The 17,342-nt window shown below is 46.7% G+C and overlaps 1 protein-coding gene across 2 annotated transcripts; it reads right to left on the bottom strand.

Annotated features, from left to right (window-relative positions):
- Nucleotides 1-217: 217 nt before the first annotated feature.
- phospho1 (phosphoethanolamine/phosphocholine phosphatase 1) lies at nt 218-6,461 on the bottom strand. 2 transcript variants are annotated; one of them, XM_088906205.1, is made up of 4 exons: nt 6,204-6,461; nt 5,929-5,995; nt 4,530-4,609; nt 218-1,338 (listed from the first exon to the last, which is right to left on the bottom strand). In XM_088906205.1, the coding sequence occupies exons 1-4, from the start codon at nt 6,290-6,292 to the stop codon at nt 387-389; spliced, it is 1,188 nt and encodes a 395-aa protein (XP_088762331.1). In that variant the 5' UTR covers nt 6,293-6,461; the 3' UTR covers nt 218-386. The 2 variants fall into 2 exon arrangements, with proteins under 2 accessions (XP_088762331.1, XP_088762330.1); XM_088906204.1 differs by lacking the exons at nt 4,530-4,609; nt 5,929-5,995; nt 6,204-6,461 and adding an exon at nt 5,117-5,920.
- Between the last annotated feature and the right edge of the window lie 10,881 nt (nt 6,462-17,342).

Raw genomic sequence — 17,342 nt, 5'->3', positions numbered from 1 at the left:
ACTAAAAGAGCACTATCTCTTTACCTCGCAGCTTTTTTTGAGTCTCTTTTATTAACATTGCTGTTTGACACCCTGCTCCAGGGCGTTTCACACCCAAATAACAAAATATGCGGTTAAGAGATCTATCACTGTCAGAGGTTTGGAGGGGACTGGAAAAAATGAAAAGCAAACATATCATGGTTACATCACAATGCAAAAACAGAACTTGCATAAGAACTTGTGGGTTTTTTTGTTTTAATTCGTAACAGACTTTTTTTTCCTGGGTTGACAAAATCAGGAACACTTTGGTCCAAAATGCTTTTATAAAAACGACGCCATTGATCCTAAAGTGCTAGGTTTTCCTTGAGCCGGGGCCTGGCGAGAGAAGCCCCCCCCCACGCCTGCTTTCACCTGCGGAGCAGCTTCTTCAGGCAGGCGGTGATGCCCTCCCCGCTCTGCCAGGGCACCGCGGCGGCCTGGAAGACGCCCGGCTGGTTGCGCTGCGTCTCGCAGATGAGCCGGTGCATGGGGTAGTCCCGGCGGGGGAAGGCCGTGTCGCCCTTGCCCAGCACCACCGAGGGGCAGAAGTCGTTGGCTCCGTCGCCCACGTAGAAGACCCTCTCAAAGGGCCGGCCGCCGCGCTCCTCCGCCCGCCGCGCCAGGTACTCGCGCACGATCTTGCGCTTGCACATGTTGGCGGGGCAGCGGGGGCAGGAGTGGGAGTGGTAGGGCTGCAGGACCAGGTGGCCCCGGGCGTCGAAGCTGGCCGGGTTGCTGATGATCAGGCGGAAGAGCTGGTGGGCGCCGGCCGCCCGCAGCCAGGTCTCGATGAAGTAGACGTTGGCGTCGGACACCAGGACCATCTCAAAGAGGTCCTGGTTGGACCTGAGGAACTGGAAGACGGCCGGGATGCCAGGGGAGGCGGGAATCTTCTCGATGACGGCCCGCATGGCCTCCTCTCGCACGCCCTGCTCGCCCATGTAGGCCAGCACCCGCTGCATGTACTCGTTGTAGTGGCCTTCGCGGTACGTCTCGCGCAGCCAGCCCGGCAGTGCCTGCCCAGGGGCGGCCCGCACCACTGCGTCGTCGCTGTTCTCGTCCACGATGGTCTCGTCGAAGTCAAAGAAGATCAGGAAGCGCTTGGCGCCAGGCGCCGCCATGTCCGCAGCCGGCTCTTCCTCTCCTGGGGCGGGAGGGGGAGGGACAAAACAGCATTTAAACACAGAGTCCCTCATGGCTGCCTGCTGCCCCTCTCCTTCCACCTGCCTCCGCCTGGTCCCGCACAGCAAGGAAACTCCGGACACAAACCGCAATCTGGTCAATCTGGCAAACTTAAGCACCAAATAGGAAGGAGGAGAACTAGAATGATAAAAGAAAAAGAAAAACAAAACTTTTAGTAAGAATACACAGTTCGCACCTAAAACTCATCCTGCAATGTAGTGTGATTTAGGCAGGAGCTATGCTCTTATCCATCCGTTTTCTCAGGGTCACAGGGGAGCCGCCCATAAATACTCTTATGTGTATCTTAATTTTTGTGATTTGGTCTAATTTCCGAGCTTACTTTTTAAAAAAGCATTATCACTAATTAATGGTGATTATAAAGGACATAGTATGAAATGAACTTGTCGATAAACTGGTATTACATGGCTTTTCTGAGCCCATTATCTCCAGGGAGACAATAAAACTCAGGAGGTATGTTTGTGTAACTGTTTGTTAGCTGTTGGGTGTGACCAAACCCAGCTGGGCTCAGCACAGGAGCCACGAATAAATGTAGGAAGGGGGTTCTTTGAAAAGAAGCAATAAGTGCACAAACCAGGGAAACAAAGGCTCTGCAAGTCAACTGAGCCTTTTGACAGTCAAATACACCTGCCCTTTCTTTCCAGTTGAGCAGCATTCAAATAAACGGTTAAGATAATTTGGCAAAACTACAGGACAGTGTAGCATAGTGGTTAAGTCTCTTAACAGGTGGGTCGCTGTCCTGTCATAACAAGTCCCTGCTACAGATCTGCTGTTTTACTTCAAGTGAGTCCACTTCTGCACAGGCCCAATGAGGTGAAGTGGCTCTGGTATGGAAACTACCTACTGAGAAGTCTGACTAGCTGTGTGGCTCAGGACAGCTGAAATATCTCCTGCTTAGATAGGCAGCCCAATCATACAGCCATAAGCACTCCCACACCCAGGTGGAATTCTGCAGTGCGTGCTCAAGGCATCATGGTATAGCCTTGTGCATGAGCATCTGTGGCAGTCAGGCCCTAAGAGGCACAAGGATGGCTCTACATGAGCACGCGCCCAATGTCTGTGATTGGTATCGCGCCGCTGTACACATTACTACTGTCTGCTCATTGTAATACAGCATGCATCATGTTCTAGAACAGGACTACTGCTGACACAGCACCAAGGTCCAGTTCTCTCTCCCTGCCAACTAAACAATAGGACACACCAGACCTCCCAGCTTCCTGTTGATTCCGGCCTGTAAACTGACCTCTCTGCCCCTCTGAGGTCTGGCTTTCAATCATAACTAAATAAAGGATCCTCCAAGAGTGCTCCCTGTCAGCCTAACAGCCTATTCATTTTCCTCTTCCAGAAAGTGACAAACTATCAATCTCTTGCCCAATGTGATGCACAAGGGTACAATTAGAAAACAAACCACTCAAGCACTGTAATTAAGATTCATCAGGTGATCTGTGAGGGACAAATCAAAACATGACTAAACGTATGACTGAAACGAAGAGCTTTGAGTGTCAACTCAGTCAAACCTGAGGTCCTGTTTTTTTATCGTTCATTAAAGAGATTTCTTCTGTTTTAGGAAATAGGGAGAAGACTGTAGGAAAGCCTGCATATTCCATTCAGGAAGGCCTGAAGCCCACAATATACAGGGTCATCAAGTAATCCTCTGATTAAGACCTGAAATCAACACTCAGACTGTCCAGACTGATCCCAGTCTGTCGTGATTGGCTCACGGAGAAGTCAGTGCAGACACCAGAGGCACTGCGGCATACAGCCAATGTCTGCTACAGTGCACTTTCCTTTGGACTTCAGGCGTCTTCAGGCCTGAGGTCAGAACAGGAAGAGCAATGCTGAGTAAACACTGCAATTAAACACCATAAAACTGAATTGGTTGTGTATGCAAATGCCCCTGACATAGTCAACAATGCGAGTCTTTCACACACAGGGGGCAGATTGAACCTACAGAGGTAACAGGTGTGCCCGTCTGCAGGTTTTTATTGCTGGTCAGATATCCTGCAGTGCCTGTTGCAGTCCAGCAGCTTGCCGGCTGAGGGACAGGAAATTGTTCGGATTGCTCTGCAATCCCGTCCACTTCCCATCACCCTAGGGAGCACAGCTGGGAAACTGCAAAGGAAAAAATCGGCAGCAGTAGATGATGACAGGATAGCCCCTCGCAGGAGAAAAGAGGGTCCCTGGACTTCATGTAAGTCCAGCCCACACTGGTCACTCCGTTGCTTCAGTAAAAGCTTGAGGCATCAGCCATTATTCAGGGTGGGAAAAGCTTTGAATTCCACTTGAAAACAGAAATCAGTTCTACTGTGACACTGCTCTCTCTCTGGGCCACCCCGCCCTCTGTTGACACAGTCCTCTCAAGATCCTTCTCTGAACTACATTTCCCAGAAAGCTGTGGGGGAATGACCTGCCATCCTGTCATCTGTCCAAGTGGTGTAAGACAACAGTCACATGACAGCTTCTAAACCAGGAACCGGAGGCGTCTAGCACTGGTTTTTATCTGCTTTCTGGGGATGCAAGCTGCACCAGGGGTACAGAAGCATCTGACTGACCGACAAACAAGAACTTTGTGAGTCTTGACGGTTTCAGAGAAAACAACTTTGCTAAGCAGCTGGTAAAGAGCTTTGCTGCCCAGCTACTGGTAGAGAGGGATGGAACACGTTGAATGAGAAGCTCAAAGCTTTTCAAATATGTTACTGGAGATAGCAGTTTTCTTTTGTCTCTCATTGTAAATAGAAGAGCACTATTTCTTTAGATCATTGCTCTTTCGAATGTCTATTTTTCCTTGACCTACCTATCAACTATCCTAATTGACATTCCACTCCAGGGTGTGTCACTTTCACCCCATGTACTGTAAAATAATAAACTTACTAGAAAGAAACACAAGGTAGAATAATAAGCAAACATAAAACAAAATATATTGAAGATATATTGAAGAACTTCATTTAAATAGAAACAGAACATTGTTTAAATATCCATATTGTCCCAGTATCCATACTTCTATATGAAGGAGGGTAGTTAGTGTAAAATAAGAAATTCAGGTTAAATAAGTATTAATTACAGTCTGTTCCTATACCAGCCTGAATATAAGTAATTTATATAAGTTAAATAATAACACAGCCCCACTGATTAAAGAATATTGAGCAACAACTTCTTCTGTCTTCAGCAGTTTGCTGGGGACAGCAGGCACAAGCTCATCAGAGAAAGGCATTTTTGAACAAACTAACTCACACAAAACACAGAAACTGATATTTACAACAGATGCTGACCCTCTCCCACTAGAGTCCTAATATTGGACCAGTCCAAGGCACCTGAATGTGGAGACACGTCTTACTGGGACGGACGGGTCTGCTTTCGGAAAACGTCTAATCCTCCACCCTCTGAAGTGACACTGAAGACAAGACAACCCTAACAATGCAGCCAAACCAACAGGAGGACAATCTCCGCTCGCAGACCGACCAGACGCTCCGGTCTATTTCCAGCGACTCCTGTACTGTTCCTCACTGGCCATCTTTTGTATATTAAATTGTCACATCTTACGGAGGTTTCCAGCCTGACAGCCACATGCTCTCTGCTTAAAGTATTTAGGTACTGTATGTAACTAAATAACTGCCTGCGCTGTGCACAGAGCTCAGTTACCACTGCGTCTTCCATTTCAGCCCGAGAAGACGTCCTGTTCTTGGGCAAGGGGCACTAATGAATATGGGCACTTAAATACTCTTCACACACAACATCTTCAATAAAGGTAAGGATTTCAGACTTTTAATTTGGTCATTTCATGCAATATATTATGACAAATTCTTACAAATGTCAAACATTTTGAATATACATATTTGACTAAATATGACAACTGACTACAACTGAAATAGTGGTAACTGGGGATCATTTTGGTACCTACCTGACCTGCTGCTGGCCGTCTACAGCCTCAGTGCAGATTGAATCAGCTGCTCTTTCAATGGTTTTCTTTCTGACAGGATAAATGGATCGGTTCTCTGCGAGTTTCCAGACGGACAGCGGCATGTTCTCGCTTTCAACCCAGACACAGGCGATTGCCCTGCAGGGGGCGCGCTCTTCTCCGCCAACCCCAGTTGTTCAGTTTTAAAAAGATCGCTAAATCTAAATGTCATGATGTTCTGCCACCGTATCCCACCCCACACGGCCAGAACTGATAGTAAAACATGACAGACAGCTCGTCTCTGCTAGCCAAAAGAACTAAGAGCTGTTCAAGAGTGTATTTGGCTTGTTAAGTTAAGGGGGCGCGCACACGCAGGGGGTGAGCTTTGTCGTTGTGGAAGTTAGGTGTGCTGTTGGCATGAGCCTGATGCTACCTTTCCATGCATACAGCAAGAATGTATGCAGGGTCTTGGGATGAAATAGCGCCATTAACAAGGCAATCTCCAGGGAGACAGCAGGCAGCAGGAGAGCTTTCTCCCTGACAGCGTTAGAATAACGTGGCTATGCCGTGGCAAGACGGAGGTTGACAACAGCAGTGTTCACATCTTTTACCGAAAAGAAATTAGGAATGCGCTTCGCTGGCTGTCAAAACGCCACGGGTCAGATGATGAAATCTGTATCGGCATCAAAGTGCAATAAACAGTGTCTGAGGTTTTATATATAAAGTTTCGTTTCCATGCGCAATATCTCAACTTTTTTTTTGGTGGGGGGGTGTTGGCTATTATTAATAAATTAAAATAAATACCACCAACTGACCGTTTCGCTGGGGTATTCCGCAATTGTATTGGCGTTTCTTATCCACTGTGCCAGCGGTCCCGCTAATCTGTAGGACATACAAAAAAAAAGTCGTCAAATTATAAAAATAACAGCGTTTAGTGCACATCCCAGCGAGTAACAAAACATTAAACGTGAGGTAGTGTCGCAAACAAGACCCTAGAAAGTATGTGGAAGAGATATATATATATACACCCACGGAGCTGGACGTATTATGTTCAAGGACACACTACTGTATATCACTGCGGTACACTCACACAGAGCCCGGGACGTGTCCCCTGTCCTCTGTGAACTGTCCTGCTCCGCGACACCTGGACTCCAGTTCAAGGACAATCTGGACGAGCATTACATACCCTTCAGGGTAATGACACTTATTTGTTTTTAATTAACACCGGGCAAAATTACTGTCCTGCGTTCGGACTTCAGGCTGTTTACAGCACGTCTCTGCATTTGGTCAACAAGTTTATTTTTAGTCGCCTGCCTGCATTTTCCCCCGTTCACACCAGTGCCCACGTTAACGGACAGCAAAACGAAAGGAGGGTAAAGAAGAAAAATAGATGTTACACAATAATTACCGGCTCTCCGAAGGCGCTGGGCAAAGTGCATTCCGGGCGGCTGCGGTATTAACACAGCGGAGCAGGCTCAGGGCTGGAGGGCTGCCAGAAACTCAGAATCGCCGTGCATGCTCCGGCTTCTTCGCCGTCCGACGCCAGTCTCGGTCCCCTTCATCAGTGTGTCCCCCCGGGTCGCCCAGCGGCAGCGCTGACACCCATTCCTGGGATTCGGGGAATTTTCCGCTCGGATCAGCGCCTCTCTGCCCATTTAAAGGGCTGCCAAGCCAGGACAAGACATCCTTGTGACGTCACTTGCCGGCATCCAATGGAGACCGCCCCTTTGCGGAGATTAAAGGGACCCGGGCGGCGCGCGGGGGCTCCCCTGCAGAGAGCGCTCGGGCCGCCCGTGGGAGACCGAGGCGAGACGCCGGGGTCCGGGGTCCGGGGTCCGCACCACGGCTGCATTCGGAAGAACAGAAGAAAGTTGACGGGGAAGACCGGAGACCCCGCAGGGAGGTGGGTTTTGCGATGGCAGCTGCAAAGGGAAAGTTTCGCGTACGTGTAAAACAACGAGGCTCCTGCATACGAGTCTATCTGCTGTAACAAGACCGTCGGTTCGGCGCAGAAATGAAAACGGTGCTATCACAGAAGGAGGGCGCTCTCTCCATCCTGCCTGCCCGTGTGCAGCGATAAGGCGCAGAGACTACAGCCACACGCTGCTGCTCACAATCCGGTCCTGACGAAGTCAGCTCGCAGTGCCACTGAACAATTGTCAGACAAAGCAGAATGCAAGCAGGTGTGTTTTTAGTCCTAAATGCACACTGTGTTTTACACAAAATGGCGGGGGGCTTGAGGGGTCACTGTACTCACTTCAGTTCCTGGGGTGCTGTCTGTGTGGAGTTCATGTGTTCTCCCCGCGCTTGCGTGGGTTTCCTCCAGGGGCTCCAGTTTCCTCCCAGAAACATACTGGCCGGTTAATCGGCTCCTGGAAACATTGGCCCTGGTGTGCGGGTGCGTGTGCGTGTGTCCTGTCCAGACTGTACCCCCACCTTGCACCCCTGTGACTCTGCACTGGAGGAGTGGGTGGAAGGCTGTGGGCTTGTGGAAGCAGCTCCCCAGCTATATTTGTAAAGGGATCCTCACAGCTGAAGGAGCGGAGGGGCAGACACCTCCTCCCTGTGGCCTTTCTTCCTCTCCTGCGTTCGTTCACCCTACCTCCTGCACTAGGGCTCAGCAGCTGCAGGTGATTCAGTCTCTCGCCACGCCAGGACCCTTCTTCAGCGCGAACACAGCCAGGGCGGTGTTCATCTGCTGCCGGCTCTGACACCTGGGGGGGGGGGGGGAGATTTGCAGACCCGTTAACTAGGATATGAGATCTCATCAGCGGTGGTTTACAGTGATTTACGGGAGGAGGCGATGACGCAGAGACCACTGGAGCTGCACCTGCACCACGGGACACTGTGGCACTTGGGCCAGCAGCTGTGTTTCTGTGTCGCAGCCCCTGGTCCTGCCAGGGCCGGGGCGCAGGGGCGCAGGGCGGGTCCACTGGCTCCGGGACGCCTCTAATTAACAGCCACGCCCTGCTATTTAAAGCCCTGGCTGCATGAGGCTGTGGAAGGAGGCTGGGCAGCCTGCCTGCACTGCGAACGGACTGCAGATATCTGTGTATCCAACACAGAGGCGACAGGAGGGCCAAGCTCGCTTCACGCAGGCGGGGATCCAGGATCTCTGCTGCTGGTTCTTAACCAAGACTTGGTTTTACACCACTATCATATCCTACCTCTACCCCCCCAAACCCTTTTAACCACAAAGTGCCCCAGAAGTGCCCCGCTCAGGCGCCTTGGCTGGCTTCCCTCACGCGACTCTGATAGAGCCTGCTTGTGGCACTTCAGATAATGAGCTGTGACACCTAGCAGAACTCAGAACTGTGTGCACACAAATGGGCCCAGACTTGTCAGATTTCCAACTAGTTCACCTAAAGCTGATGACCTTTTTATCCTTTGTGCTGTGGAAGCCATAAGGTTGTCATCTCTGTGAAAATGAACCGTAACGTTTTCGGAATAGGGAGCCTCTGCTTACACAGCCCACGGGAAGTTGGAGTACGGAGCTTGCAGAGGAGTCCTCGTGAAGGCATGATGAGAATCCAGCCCAGTGTCCTGTTCCTGACTGTGCTGTACCGTCACATAACAGAATGTCTGTCTGTTTCACAGTGACAAAGAATCTTGCCAGCAGTAAAACCTATCCAAGCATAGACCACAGCAGTGATCCTCCTTGACAAAACAGCACGCTCACGGGCTCATGGGAATTCACAGGGGCCACTCTTGGGCAGCCTCCCCACACCTGTGAAATGCAGTCTGAGCTCACTAACCACTCAGCCCAGACTCAGGTCAGCAAACCTGGGGCTTGGGACTCAACCTGCCTTCAGAAACACCTCCTGTGCTCCCTGCCCCCACTCAGGAGAAGATACCTCATATCGCCTTTTGGAAATTTTCATTGACCAATCAGATCATAGTTTTCTAGGGAGAATTAGATGCTGATCAAATGGGGAGAATGTATGCATGGATCTGCCCCTGCATGAGGTTAATCCAGTTAAGGAATCAAATGATGCCAAGTTGCTATTTGAATGGAAAACTGCTACAACAAGTAAAACTGGAAAAGGCATGTGTTAATTACTCCTCTAGAAGAATGTAGCAGTTTCTTTCACGTCATCAGTTTAAGAGTTTAAAGTTGTGTTTTTTTATTCTTGTGATTTTTAACCACTTTTCAGAAACCACCATAGGAATAATTGAATATTAAACCAATGCAATTTTATTCAGACGAGAAGGAACTGATGAGACAGCAAGTACCGAGCTTGTGCTGCGTCTAGGTCACCTGTCCAAATGGGCTTCTGAGGAGCCCAGCATGTTGCAACAACATGGTGTTTTCAGAGAAGTCAAGTACATGCAGTGCAGCTACTGGGATACTGGGAAGGGATAAAGGCATTGGCCTCACCTGACACCCCAGAGCGTTTCCCCTCTGAACACTCTCTTACCAGGAACCCTGCCTATTTCATTCTGGGCCGATCCCTTACACAAGTTAGATGTTTCACAAAATGGAGGGCTGCATGTCCCAGACATGCTCTGTGAGAATATACATCGCACTTTTCATGGCAGGTGGGTCCCCAGGGACTCCTGCTGTAAATCCTGCTGACCACAGCGCAGGAGGAATCCTGGAGTTTGGACTATATATAGAAATCAAGACTGTTACTCAACAGCTGACGCCTGCAGGCCATCTCCACAGCTCTTAGTTAATGAACTGAGGTGAACGGGTTCAGTTAACAACAACGAGGAGACTAATAAGCAGCAGATCAGGCCTTCTTTTGCCGATACAGAAATGCTGGTGTTTTTTTTAGATTAATAGCAGGAAAAATGACAAACCAGTTTTCCTGTGCACAGTATAATAGGTGTGACACAGCTGTTTAACAACTGGACTAACTGATGTAGTTGTACCCAACTGCAGGTCTTCTGGCCTGAAACATCTGAGATCCCTGTACAGCCTGTAGATGCAACAGACAGAACCATGTGCATTTGTTCCATTTTTAAAGCTTCTCAGAATACAAAACAGTAAATAAAATGATTCTGTTACAGAAGCAAAGAACGAATGGATTACTGTTTGATAGCCTGATCTTGGTGAGAAAAGACAAGTGTTTTAAAACCTAGTGTGAGAAGGCAGTATGTTCAGAGAAGATGACTACATTTCCCAGAAAGCTGGGGGGGGAGATGACCACCCATCCTCAGTCACATGACACTTGGTGGATGCTTAAAAGCCAGGAAGCTTAGGCTTCCAGTATCAATCAACATCTGCTATTTGGAGACAAGCAACACCATTGTTCAGAGAGGTAACTAGAGACATCAAGTGAGAAACTAAAAGAGAACTAAGGCTTTTGTTGTGTGATTTTGGCTTATTGGTTCCCCTTACAGTATAAATAAAAGAGCCTTACAGCTGTTTTTATGTGTACAGTACGTTTTACCGAGACGTGCCTCTCAGTGTTGATGTATATGGCATCCTACTCCAGGGTGTATCATATAGTGACAGTGGGATGAAAAGGGCATCCATGTTATCACTGTGAAGGAGACTTTGTTCTTGATCGATTTTTCTAGTTAAAAGATTAAATTAAAACAGATACCTGGCAATTAGTAACCAGGATCTGACTAGTAAGTGTGATAGTTCAGCTACTAAAACAGCTCTTGTGCAGTTTACTTTGAGTTGTTGTGAGCAGGCTTTTAAAGATCCTAATCAACCTGAATGAAACCCACACTAAGCTATACTTATAACATATTTGTTACACAGAAGAAAATACTAGCAGTGGAGTACGAACCAGCTTTACAGCAACAGGAGAATCCTCTGGACAGGGAAGCTTGCAGTTTCGGGGTCACTATTGTGCTGGAGGCAGAGAGGAAATCAGGATGTCTGTGACCATCATCATCTGAGCCACTCAGGAGGTGCCAGATCTTCTCCTTGTAAGAAACAATAGTCACACCTTCAGTCACTGACCGGTGTGAGAAAACGGTGCAATAATTAAGACTGATGGTTTTATCGAAGCACAGAGAGGCTATAAGGACCTAGGCTAATGAAGGTCCAACCGTTGATAGAACACAAGATTAACACTAGACCTTAGGAGCGCCTGCCCACTGTGATTGTGTGGACCCAATCTACAAGCAGCAAGTTAGTGTTGCTGCTTCAGAGATCGGGAGTCATGGGCACCTTCTGTGTGGAGTTTGAATGTTCTTCTTGCAATCTCGTGGGTTTTTTTGGGTGCTGTGGTTCCCTCCCATATTCCAAAGACATCCTGGTCAGGCTGATCAGTCTGACGTTCCCTGTGTACCTGTATGTGTGTGTGAGCCATATGATGGACTGGCATTCTGTCCAGATTGCAAGCCCATCTTGTCCCCTTTGTTGCTGCGCAGGCTTTAGGTTCTGATGCTCACCAGAAATAATCCACTGCCAATGACTGGATGAACCTCTATTGAGGAACTCCTGTAGGGCAGTGAAACTGGACTGAAGCTAGAAATGGCTCTTGTACAGAAACTGAGGAGGCTGATCAGGATTAGTAAAGTTTTGCCACTGATTTGTTTCCAGTTATGCTTTGTGTTGAAAGCTGAATCTGCTTCTTCCTGGAGAGAATTATGGCAATCCAGAGCCCATCCCAGAGTAGAAGGCGGGAGTACACCCAGGATGGGATACACACTCACACCCAGAAGCAATTTAGAAATGTCAGTTAATCTAGCCAGCATGCGCTTTGGGAGGTGGGAAGTAACCAGGAGAGATCAAGCAAAGAGAGATGAAACTCACACAGGATGTTCCCCAACCTGGAGTCGAAGGCAGGACCCAAGAGCTGGGAGGCAACAGCACTAAACCACCATGCTGCCCTACAATAATTACAGGACAAGGAGTCTTTTTGTGAATAATTGACTCTTAATTTGTGGTTGTGGTTTATAAAAGTGCATCCACATTCATAATATTGTCTGCAGTATCGGACAGCAGTCTTCAGCAAACAGGCAGGGTGCATGAGGGGGGCCTGTCTGCCTGCTGTCCAACGCACAGTCTGCAGTCTGTGTACTGAAAGCTTCTGTTTAAACTCCGTTCATCCTTGTTTACACTGCACCTGAATTCTACAAGTTTGCAGTCTAAACGGTTATTTTCTTTCCAGTTAGCGGTTTATTGAAATGATTTATTTCCACAACCATATGGATTAATATTTGCTGTTCTATTTAAGAGACATGCAAAACATTAGATTAATGAATTGCACTCTCAGAAAAGCCTGTTTTTTCTGAATTGAATTGGCATCAAGAAAAGCTGGACTGCAGGGCACCATGGGAAAAGCTGGTCTCTACTATGGGAAGGCAGTTCTAGAAAGTTAGGAAGGTGCATGTTGCAGTGATTTGTTCTCCAGTGAAATATTTTATGCATTTTTACACTTCACCAACAAAGACCATAGCTAGCTTCGTGAAACAGGAAGCATCTGTACATCTGAGCACCTAAAACGACTTGGTTGCCACAGCAGTCCTCAGTCAGCCTGTTGGCTCCCAGCAGAACGAGTCTCTTGCTCCATCTGCACCTCTGACCATACACAATTCAGACTGTTCGGAAACGCCAGGGGACACGACTCCCACATTTGCACTTCAATGATATTTCATCAGTGTGTGGTTTTCTTGTTTTATTACACAAATAAACGCATCAATATAAATGGGACACCCTGTATTTTGTTCTGTTTCATATGCATGGACAGAACGACACACACCTGAAGTTCTAAAACAGCTGTATGTCTCGTAACAGTTCCATCGATATCCTCCAGGTGTCCCTGTAGTCACTCTTAACCCAGCATTACGTTATCAGCACAGGTGCTGAGGTTAATTATACAATCAGGAACTAAATACGAGGAGTTCAATAGTGCAAATAAATACATTGACCCACTTAAAGAAAAGTATATAGTGAAAATTAAAAATGGATGTATGAAGCATTTCAGTGAATGACAGCAACAATAATCCACCTGGTGTCACGGACATGGGTGGAAGGATCTTACAGTATTAGTAGTGCATAACCTGCAACTCATCATTGGAACACACTCAAAACAGAACAAAAGACGGAAATTCAGAACCACAAAAACACAGAAAAGGAAAAACTGACATCAGTGAGACAGTTCTGTGAGAAGAAAAAACGGCAGAAATGTTGGGATGCAGACGAGCCAAAATCTATGATTTTGATCACACAGGCGCAAGTACAAAAACTCAACTATCCCAAGACAGGAGCACTTCTCAACACGAACTGTAATAAGCAGTAGACCAATTCCTACAGCTAGTCAACGGGTTTCTGCACAGTACCAGCAGATACTGAGGAAGGAGGACTCCACATCCCACTGATCTGCACAAAAGATAAAACACTGATCAGATCGCCTCGCAGTGTGTCTGTAGTTACAGAGGAATCTAAAGATATTAAAAATTGCTAAGCTTTGCACACTTCGTATAACACGGATAATAAATGACCTGTGAACTGACATATTCTACCCACACCAGTTGATCAGCCCTCTGAATAACTCCTCATTGGTACTGGACATAGTGATAAGAAAGATCACTTTATTGACCATATACAATTTCTTGTATTAGGAATTTGTCTTTTCGCATACCCCAGCTTGCTCTCCATGAGACACACGGACAGGGAGAGAAGCTTGGGGTCAGAGCAGGATTCGAACCGGCAACCTTCCAGCCACAGGCACAGATCCTGAGCCACAGAGCCACCGCTCCACCCACCTCAGACAATGCCAGTTACACGATCAAGGCACATAATGACATACCGAATGTGTCAGCGAGCCTTGGAGGATATTTGGCCCGCTCACATTATCATCCTTGAGAACATCAGATGGGTAAAGCATTTCCCAAAAGCTGAGAATCTTTTTGCAAATGTGGAATAAAAAGAGAAATTCTACAAGTGAAGAAATGAATTTTAAGATGATATGAGGCGTGGAATCAAATTCGATGGCTCTATTGTCCTCATACAGCTGCCTTTTGTGTATGTGGCATGAACAACATCTGAGCTGCAGAATTCTGCTGCAGAATACCTTTCCATAAACAGCAGATTTTTTATCATGCCTTTTGAAAAGAACATTTCCTCCAACACAGTGCTGTAAAAGGAGACTCAGACACTGCTGGAGGATGTAAGAGGTTTGGAGTCTCACCTCTCCGATTCCAATACATGGCCAGAATGTTCAATCGAATACAGTGGTTTGAGAGTGGTCCACAAAACAAAATAGAACTGAGGAGTTAATAAATACACACACTGCCCTGGCACAACAGATGCACAGCACAAGATCCCGACCATGTTAAAACCTTCAGTGAAGCTGCTGGAAAACTGACTGCAAACCCAGATCAATTGAAAAAGAAAACACATTTCAACCAGCCAGGATGCTCGACCAAACGTGTGCAGTTTGGATCCTTTCTTCTTGGATTCTACTCCAGGATTTGATCAGGAATGTAACTCCAAAGCAGACAAACACAGGACCTCTGAGAAAGCAAACGGCAGTGGGATGGAGGGATGTCGAAATTCCAGTGCTTCCTCATTTCAGCAGGTTTTCACACAACAACATCAATCCATGATAAAGCAGGTAAACCAATGATAAGGAGTCAAAGTATAATGCACTGGATTTCCTTCACTGAACTGTGACCTTTGCATACTTCTCGAGATCTCTTATTTTCGGTCTTACATTTTTTTAATATACGCTACTATATTTAAAGCATCTGAAGCTTAATTTCTGACTTCAGTATTTTTCATCTCTTCAAACAAAAACGGCTCTGTTCACACATATACTGTATATACTGTACACGTCTGTGTCACTCCTGTGGCATTGTCTTTGATACTAATGATTAGCATGGATGTTAATCTACATGGTTATGCATGTAAAAGTAGAAATGAAATGACTAATTGAGATGATTAAGGTACTGCAATGGCATGATTATTTAATAGGTGGCTTTAGGAGGGGCAGTACTGACCTCCAGGTGCTGTAGGACTGAAATACAGGTTAGATAATTAGGCAAGAAAATGTCAAACAACTATATTACTTTCTCACAGCATTCAAAACAGGCTGGGCCACAACAGCCTTACACAAAAAAAGAAACGTGTTATATGAAATAAGATGGAGAAACATACATTTCTGGATAGCAGGGGGGTTAAAATCACGTTCAAGTTCAACACAGCAGGAGCCATGTCTCTTAATTTCACAAAAATACCACACTGGTCACCAAAACCCTTTGTAGGTTTTTGAAAACACAAGCAAAGAACGACAATACACAAGGAGGTGAGAATTATGGCTACTTCTTTTACTTTGAAAGTTAGCATAAGGTCTGTTAACGTACATTATCAAAAAAGGCCCAGCATTATTCCACCTCCGAAACATTATAAAGCTGCACAATGTGTACCAGATACTCACGAGAATAAAATACACAATGCTACATTGAGTGGTTAAAAATTCATAAAAAGTAGTTTGCTTTTTAAACAATCTTTAAAGAATAAAGATTTTTCTTTTTTAACTAGCAATGATTTAGTAGAAAGTGCATTCTAAATAACAAGGAAAGGAAAATCAACCGTACTTGAAGAGGGGCGAGCACAGTGTGAGTGGGGACCCCTCCCTGAGCCCTCCCACACAATAACGCAGTAACACTAATGCAGGAGGCAAAGGGTGTGGGGTACGGGCCGGGTGACACCCCGCAGGAACCCCTTGATAACAGACTGAGGCCGAACAACAGCCCAGCACAACGCTCTGGAGCCTGCAGAAATGCAAATCAATTTTATGATCGCAGAACATGGTGGAGACACGTTAAAAGAAATGTGGGCAATGACTTCACGTCTGGTTTAAAAATGTAGAAATGACCAAGGCAAAACCTGCTTTTTGGAAACAATATTCCCACTCCAGAACCCATCATTCTCCCAGATCATCAACACGCCAGAATTCACACCCTTCTCCAGGGAATAATATAAAGCTTTCTTGCTTTGCTTTCCCATTTCCAAGTTTAACACACACAGCATTAAAGTGCAGAAGGTCAATAACAAAGGAGTTAAACCTTTTGAGTATTTTTAAGCAGTGAAGGACAAAGAATTGCTCACAGTTTTGTTTTTTTACCAGATACCCGTCCAGCTGCTGCTAACCTTGGCAGGAAACAGCCCCCCCCCAAGATGCAAGATGTGAAAAACACCTTCTTGTCACTTGCCATTCTTGCCTGCACTGCTGCCCCCCTGAGCCTGACTGACACGCTGACGTTCGCTTTGGCCAACAAGGTCGAGAAAGTGGAGTCCAGATGTTGGGCGTACTGTTAGAGCTGGGGCATCCTTAAGAGTTACACAAAACAAGTTTGAAAATCAAGACTCTGAAAATAAGCTTACTTTGATACCCCTTGCAAATGAACACGTCTCAACAAGTGTAAAAGACCTCTCTCAGTTCTAAAGAATAGCAACAGTTAGGTCACAAAAACGCATCCCAAATCACACACAGCAAACAAGCCTTCAACCAAATGTGCAAAGGTTTTTTCCACACACATGGGAAAGGCAGGATCCCATTTCTTGCTTATACAGCTCTTAGCAAATCGTTCCAGAAGTGACTCAAATGTACAGCTTGGACCACACTGGCTGGAACCCTCAGACAAGCCCTACAGCTCATTTTGCAGACGCACGCACACTCGCTCACTGGCAGGCACGCACACACAGTCGTCTATCTACACTCCCAGAGTCCTCCGACAGCCTCTGGGTCTCTAGCTGAAGTGGAGAGAAATAAACAAGACAGGCCAACAAACTCAGACCCCTCAGCACCTTTGACACAACTGCAATCCAGCCTCAAAAACAGCCACTTGCTGACCTCTCCAGGGCATCAGGTTCAAGAGGGCTCGGGTGACAGAGAGAACCGGCAAAGCACAAGGAAACAGCTACACATTCCAGGTTTGGACAGATGTCCTACATGAACTGCAAGGACAGAACAGCCCCTCTAGCTCCGATTGCAAGAGTTCAGGCTGGTGCTGAGACAGAGTCTGAGCAAGGAAACGCTGTTTTTACCCTCCAGAGAGAAACCAGCAGCGTACACACAGAATATTTTTTAGAAGAAATTTCACTGTGGCAAAAAGCTGGAGCTCCCATGAAGAGCAGAGTCCAGGCACACAGAAGCAGTTTTGTCTGCTTCTCTTTCTAGAAGACTATGATGCCTCATAAAACTAGTGTTTTGAGTCCTTCTGCTCAGGAGCACTTAGGAGAGAGACAATGAGGCACAATTTTATAAAGCTGCTCGTGGGATTAGGGGTTAATTAAGATAGTGACAAGCAAATGGGC

Source organism: Atractosteus spatula, chromosome 26 (assembly GCF_055471065.1).
Source record: "Atractosteus spatula isolate fAtrSpa1 chromosome 26, fAtrSpa1.hap1, whole genome shotgun sequence".
Taxonomy (NCBI): domain Eukaryota; kingdom Metazoa; phylum Chordata; class Actinopteri; order Semionotiformes; family Lepisosteidae; genus Atractosteus; species Atractosteus spatula.
Note: the sequence above shows the minus strand (reverse complement) of the source record. Positions and strands in the feature narration are given on the sequence as shown.